Source organism: Hippocampus comes, unplaced genomic scaffold (genome assembly GCF_001891065.2).
Source record: "Hippocampus comes isolate QL1 unplaced genomic scaffold, H_comes_QL1_v1.1 scaffold26, whole genome shotgun sequence".
NCBI classification, from domain to species: domain Eukaryota; kingdom Metazoa; phylum Chordata; class Actinopteri; order Syngnathiformes; family Syngnathidae; genus Hippocampus; species Hippocampus comes.
Window position 1 is genome coordinate 178,544 of NW_017805004.1, and position 7,500 is coordinate 186,043.

At 42.2% G+C, this 7,500-nt stretch overlaps 1 protein-coding gene across 1 annotated transcript in view; it reads right to left on the reverse strand.

The window, feature by feature from the left end:
* The window catches only part of lama4 (laminin, alpha 4), a 56,867-nt gene that overhangs the window by 44,458 nt on the left and 4,909 nt on the right, over window positions 1-7,500 (reverse strand). Inside the window, exons 2-6 of the mRNA XM_019859195.1 lie at window positions 6,731-6,832; window positions 4,023-4,150; window positions 3,840-3,920; window positions 2,847-3,061; window positions 1,486-1,586 (exon numbers count right to left, since the gene is read on the reverse strand). Of these exons, the coding sequence (XP_019714754.1) occupies window positions 1,486-1,586; window positions 2,847-3,061; window positions 3,840-3,920; window positions 4,023-4,150; window positions 6,731-6,832 (627 nt within the window). The remainder of the gene's footprint in view (window positions 1-1,485; window positions 1,587-2,846; window positions 3,062-3,839; window positions 3,921-4,022; window positions 4,151-6,730; window positions 6,833-7,500) is intronic.

Consider the following 7,500-nt stretch of genomic DNA (forward strand, 5'->3'; position numbering starts at 1 on the left):
TTTTTTTTTAGAAAAAGAAAAGCGGGGCATACAATATTATTCAGACACTTAACTGTAATGTGCGGCCAACTCACTCCAGAAATTCCCTGATGATTTCGGAATGATCTAATGTTGACCTAAGTTACTGGCGATGATAATAGAGTCCACCCGTCTGTAATCGAGTCTCAGTAGAAATGAATCTGTACTGTGATGGTCTCAGAAGTCTGTTAAAAGAATACTGGGACAAATCTGTCCACGGGACAACTATTTGTCGCACGCTGCACAAATCGAGCCCTTATAGACGAGTGGCAAGAATAACTACTTCACTAACCAAGGTCAACCTTCCTTGGTACTAATGCTCACTGAGAGACTTCTACAACAAAAAATGGTTGAGGACTTTGAGAACAAAATCAACTTATGTGGTGATAGGGTCTGGGTTTGAGTCTGGCATCAAGAATTCAACAAAAAAGTATTTTAAAAAAAGTACAACTAATACAACCTTCTCAATCTTGAAGAATAACAGTTCAGAACTTTGACGGTTCTTCAGAACATGAACAAGATTGGTAACCCGGTCCTCTCTCGCATCTCTCTGGTACTTTGCATACTTCTCAGCATCTAATTTCTTAAGCAACGCAACATTCTATGTGCATTCAGGTTATGTCGGGGTGCCTCTCCGCTCTCTGCTTCTTGAATTTGGTTGTTCTCATCGCCAACCTTTCTCTTCAAAGTAGGTTTAGGAAAATATATTACTGGCACAGAGTGACAGGATATCTTTTCCTTCCACTTCAGAATTACATTTCTCTGAAAGGTGTCATGAGTCTGAGCTATGGTAGCCCATGAGTGATGAAGAAACACACACACACACACACACACACACACACACACACACCACACACACACACACACACACACACACACACACACACACACACACACACAAAGCGCCTCTGGCAATAACATGGCAAAAAAAGTGGGGACTCCAACATTCAACTTTGATGTGCAGCTGGGTGCTGAACACTGTCATCCTGCAAATGGCCCCCCAGAGCACGAGTTTGAGACCCCGGACATAGATGTACGTGAGGATATGTGCCTGGCCGACCAGCGAATTGTGAAAATCTGGTACATTTTTTCTATCCCCCGCTTACTGAGTATTATTGGGTTTGTATGTACCGTATTTTCTAGATTATAAGGCACTTCGGATTATCAGGCGCACCATCAATGAATGGCCATTATAAAACTGTTTTGAAATATAGGGCGTGCTGCATTATAAGGCGCATAGAATAGAACCTACAATAGTGTCTTTGCTCTGCATCCACTAGATGTAAACCTTTTATTTTCTATTTATCTTGGGCAGGAATTCTGAATATTCAAATGGTGTACTTGTGCTACTACAGTACTAAAAATGTGCGTCTTGTTTAATTTTTTTTTTTCATCTTCCAATTAACTCCATAAATTAAATACTTTATCTTAATGAACCATTTACCAGTGGGTCCAGGTTTGTCTTACCTCACAGCGGTCACAGAGTCGTCCGGTGACGCCTGGTTTGCAGTGACACACTCCGGTCCTGTCATCACATGATGATGTGCCGCATTTATTGCACTCACACTCTGAGAGAGACACAAGACACACAGCATTGTGTTACAGGTCAAATTATGTCACGGGCATTGTGAAAAGTTTATTTTTGGAATTGCAATTTCTCAACAAGAGGCTTCATATCATTAAAACCATGTTTTCAGGACATATCTATGTTGCTCATATGAAAAAAAAACACACAAGAAAATAACTATTTTGCTGCAAAGTCCTTAATGTATTCATACGCCAACTCTAAAACACAAACCCCAATTCCAATGAAATTTGGACATTGTGTAAAGCGTTAAAAATAACACTTTGAAAAAAACAATACAATGATTTGCACACCCATTTTAACCAAACTCAATTTAATACAGTGGTACCTCTACTTACGAACGTCTCTTCATACGAAATTTTCAAGTTACTAAACGTCTCAACAGTAAAATATTGCCTCTTGTTACGAAAGAAATTTCAAGGTACGAAAGGGAAAAATGCAGTATGGGCTGCTCCTCCCAGCTCTGAGTTTCCTGAACGCAACATACTTATAGCTGCTCTGCTATTGGCTATTACCGAACATCATGCTGGCATCCCATTGGCTAAGAGGGACTTCTACCGTACGTGCCTAAGTGTGTAGATACATAGATATGTGTCGATGCATCATCCTCGTTATTCGCCCCTCGGGCCATGAGGTGTTCTGATAGTTTTACAAAAATGTGAATCACCCAGAGAAAGTGTTCACCAGTCGGGCGATCGCTTACTATGCTGATGTTTGCCTTGGACATTTTCGAAGGATTGTTAAAAGCCGACAAAAGCGAACGTCCTCTGATTAGTTCTTTACAAAACGGCAGTCAAAAAACACCGGATACTCGGAGCTGCGAGGAGCAGCCCATTCTGTATTTTTACCTTTCGTATCTTGAAATTTCTTTTGTAACAAGAGGCAAAATTTTCCTGTTGAGGCGTTTCGTAACTTGAAAATTTCGTATGAAGAGACGTTCGTAAGTAGAGGTACCACTGTATCTTATTTTTGAAGTGTGTTCATTTGAGAAAAGGTTGAAAAGGATTTGCAAATCCTTTTTAGGATGTATTTTAGACAACACCCACACGTCATTGGAATTGGAGTTTCGAAGGTAACACAATATCTCTTGTCATTGTGTGTTTCAAGAATTCTGAGCATGTTTTAACCATAGCAACTATGTCAATCCTTTAGAATTCCAAAGCAGTTCTACCTACATTCAGGTCTGTTATTGGACCAACACAAATTTAATTCACTGTGTAAGCATTCCAATGTGCCCCCAAACCTCTGCAGTTCTTGGCACCGATGGCATCACCGTAGAAACCCTGTGCACACCTCTCACAATTCGGCCCGCCAGTGTTGCCCCAGCAGTGCTGGCAATGGCCGGTCACATTGTGGCACCAATTAAAGATCAAGTTTGGGTCAGAGTTGTCATTACAGTCACATCTCTTGCAGGAACCACCAACTGTCATTGGCATGCCATAGTAACCCGGAGCGCACCTAGATGGAGAAAATGCCGTTATTACAACAAAGTAACCTTTTGGTTTACAATCAATTATGTTTTGTTTTTGTTGTTGCTTTTAGGTCCCTTACTGTCAAAACAGTTTTTAAATTTCAGTTTGTTGCCCATTGAGTTTATACATATTCTGAACATGTTGATGAAAAACGCTGCTTGTAACAATCTGTGTGTAACTCTGTGTGTGTACGCGTGTGTGTGTGTGTGTGTGTGTGTGTGTATGTGTGTGTGTGTGTGTGTGTGTGTGTGTGTGTGTGTGTTGTGTGTGTGTGTGAGACACATTAAACAGAGAAAGGAATCCTAATAACATTGTCGCTAGATCGAGTGGAAGTTTACTAAAAGGACAGTAGCCAAAATTCAAAAAAACAAATGTATTTCTGAATTCTTCGATCATATTTTTGTGGGCCTGACTCAAACTAATAGTGTGGAATTTTTTTCTCACTTAATGTGGTATTCGATTATTGGAGAATATAAGGCCTTCGTTGCTGTCAAACTCAAGCCAGCACGATCAAATCTAACATTTCGCGATGCATGTGTAACTCAAACCTATGGTTCAGTTATTTTGATAGGTGGATGAGAGGATATAGAGGAATGAAGCTAAATTTCAGAAAATTAAACAAATAATAATAAATAATGAAGGAGGTGGGGGAAAAAAACGACATACATTGTCATTGTCAATCTCTTCTATGCACAGGTGCTTGTCGACCTCTGTGGATGACACATGTTGAATGCTGTGGCAACATAAGCCCACCCAGTACTCACCTCTCACAGATATGTCCAGCATAACCCTCTTTGCACTTGCACCGTTGAATGTCACCTTGCCTGTCACAATGGACTGCAAAACTGGCCAGAAAAAAAAAAATACAGGCAAAATTATTCCAAATACTATGCACTACTGAGCAATATTGAACTTTCAGTGTGAAGATAAAGAACAGACATGCATACTTATTTGAGGGGACAGAAAGAGGGCAGGCGCAGGGTTGGCAGCTGTGGCGTCCAACCTGGCTAGGTGCCAGCATGTAGCCATCTTCGCACATTTCACAGAAATCACCCATACTGTGATCGCTGCAATTCTGAAAGAGTCCAAGTACAACAGATCAGATTTTTTAAGACCTAAAATTAACATGATTGATCTTGTTACAAGTAAGAAGCCTCTGCTAAGTGTGACCTTGGAGTCTAGTAGTTCCTTACAGTTTGAAGAAAAAGTATGGAGACCCGTTGGAAATTCCTGAATGTCTGACTACATAGGTAGATATAGGAGATATAGGTCACAAAAATGGACTGACGGAGTGTTCTTATAATTCATACCCCACAATTTTGTGTCCATGTTTTTACTGAACACCACGCGTAAACCCCTCCATGAGCCATCACCTTATTGTAGTGGTGGGGTTTGAGTGGCCAAATGATCCTTGACCTGGGTTGTCTGGGGCTTGATGGCAGTGGCAGGGTTACCCATGAAAAACAGGTCCAAGGTGAGGGACTAGACCAAGGATGGCTAAGAGACAACTTATGATGAATAAGAAAATTGCATCCAGTTTTCCCTTGCCCAGACGCGGGTTACCGGGGTCTCCTTCTGGAGTCAGGCTGGAGGTGGGGCTCGAAAGCAAGCGTCTGCTGGCCAGACCTGCACTCACGGGGCCCGGCCGGGCTCACCCCAAAAGGACAAAGTTGATCCCCCTTCCTTTGGGCTAACCCCCTGTGGGAGTGGCCAAAGTGTTCGAGTGAATAGTAAACTGGTTGGTGGCCAAAGGCGGAACCTTCTTGGTCCAATCCCCATGTCGAGAAACTGGATCTCGGGACGCGAAATGTCACCTCTCTGGCAGGGAAAGTTCCGACTAGATATAGTTTGACTCACCGCCGCACACTCCTAGGGCTCTGGTACCCATCCTCTCGAGAGGGGTTGGACACTTTTCCACTCAGGAATTGCCTACGGTGACAGAAACAGAGCTAGTGTGGGCATACTTATTGCCCCCCGGCTTTGCACCTGTACATTGTTAACTCCGAGTTCACTCCACTCGATGAGAGGGTAGCTTCCTTCAGGATTCAGGTTAGGGAACGGATCCTGACCATTGTTTGTGCTTATGGTTTAGTGTAGTTCGGAGTACCCACCCTTTTTGGAGTCTTTGGAAGGAGTGCTGGAGAGTGCTCCGTCAGGGGTCTCCATCATTTTGCTGGGTGACTTCAATGCTCACTTGGGCACTGACAGTGAGACCTTGAGGTGTGTGTTTGGGTGGAACGGCTCCCCCGATCAGAACCCGAGCTATCCCGATCAGAACAGTTCTGTTACTGGACTCCTGTGCTCGTCACGGATTGTCCTTCATGAACACCATGTTCAAACATTAGGGTGTCCATATGTACACTTTGCACCAGGACACCCTTAGCCGCAGTTCGATGATTGACTTTGTGGTTGTATCATCGGATTTGCGGCCGCATGTTTTCCACACTCGGGTGAAAAGAGGGCCGGAGCTGTCAACTGATCACCACCTGGCGGTGAATTGGCTCCAATGGTGGGGGAAGATGCCGGTCCGTATTGTGAGGGTTTTTTGGGAGCATCTAGCAGAATCCCTTGTCAGAAAGAGTTTCAACTGCCACCTCCCACCAGAATTTCACACATCTCGGGTTAGGTGGCTAACATTGAGGTTGATCAGTGCAGCGTCTGTTGTGATGCAGACTCTGTATCTGTCTGTCATAGAGAAGAAGGAGCTGAGTTGAAAGGTGACATAGTCCTACCCTCATTCATGGTCACAAGCTGTGGGTTGTGACTGAAAGAACAAGATCCAGAACACAAGCTGCCGAAATGAGTATCTACAACTCAGTGTGAATCTCCTTTGGCAGCAACAACCTCAACCAAACGCTGACTGTAGTTGGACAACAGTAAGGATGAATTTTTGACCTTCTCTCAAAACTGTTACACTTCATTAATATTCTTGGCACGTGCTGCTACAACATCCCACTTGGGTTGAGGTCAGGACTCTTGGTAAATGTGCAAATTGTTTGTTCCTTCAATGATAAGCAATACACGCAGGCCCCGAGACAGCAAAAATAGAGCTCTCTTCAAGTCTTTTGCTGACAATCTAGGATTTTTCTTCCCATTGTGCATTCTGCACTGTCTTCTTGCAGTCATCGTTTGAGGATGGCCACTCCTGGGGAGAGTCACAACAGTACTGAACGTTCTCCATTTGTCAATCTGTCCATCTGTCCATCTATATACTGAAGATACTTTTGTAACTCTTTCAAGCTTCGATCAAGTTAATTTCTTTTACACTCTTTGTGCAAAGCATGTCTCAGAATGCTTCTTGAGAATAGCAAAGTCAAAATTGTTGCTTGTTCTTTATAGGGCAGGCCAGCTATAATCAACACCTTCTTTATTGGCTAACCCCTGACTCCAGTTAGGTCTTGGAGAAGTCATTAGCCATGAAGTTCACATACTTTTCTCCCCTGTATTGTGAATATTTCCATGGTGCTTCCAAGAAAAAAATGGAAACATACGAGGTTGTGTGGCATTAGCTTGAGGAGACTGCGTTTTTCTGTTGTGCCTTTTTTTTGACCAATTTATGCAAAGTGATCACAATTGTACTGCATGTTGCCAACACTTACTGAAAGAAATCGACATTATGTGTTTGATACAAACATGTAATGTAATATTAACTTACAAAGCAAATGCCTGTGATGTCCTCACAGTGAACAGCATGGCCTTTGCAGTTACAGGGCAAGCATTTGTTTTGCTCACTAAGGAAAAATCCCTTAGTGCAAACCTAAGGAGCGGACAAGAATATCAATTAAAAACAATAAGAAAACAATAAACTATCATGGAAAAAAATTATATTTCATAATCAAAAAGTCATGATCCTGTTCTTGTGTGTCTCCAGCAAGTGGCAGTGGAGGGCTTTTCCTCCAGCGTTCACGCCTGCTGCCGATTTGATCATCAAGTTAAGACATGTATTTAAGGACTTCCCAAGTGCCAAGTCGGTGTCGGCTTATTGACATTGTTGCTGTTCTTGCTCAATTGTTATTCTCAAGACCTCTCGATCTCGTCAGTTTTTACTCTCTCGTCTCTCGCCTTGTAAGTATTTGTTATTTTGTCTTTGATCTAGCTCATATTTTTGTTTCATGAAATTGAAATCAAGTCATTTCGTTTATAATCTCGGATTTTCTATTTCCTTGCCTTAGCAAGCGCTTTTTGTTCATGTATTGTTTTTCCTGGTTTTTTTTTTTTTGACCAGCGATTTCTGTTTATACTTTGTCAGTGTGGGTTTTTTCTTTATTTTTTTGGTCTTAAATAATTATTTTTGTAAGGACTTTTGTTTATGTCTGCGTTTGTGGGATCCGATCGCCATGCAGTCCGTTCCCGAAATGTGTCACAAAAGATAAAGGCAAAATATGCTAGGGTCTTTCTTTGTGTTTTGGTTTTAGTTTTTGCACT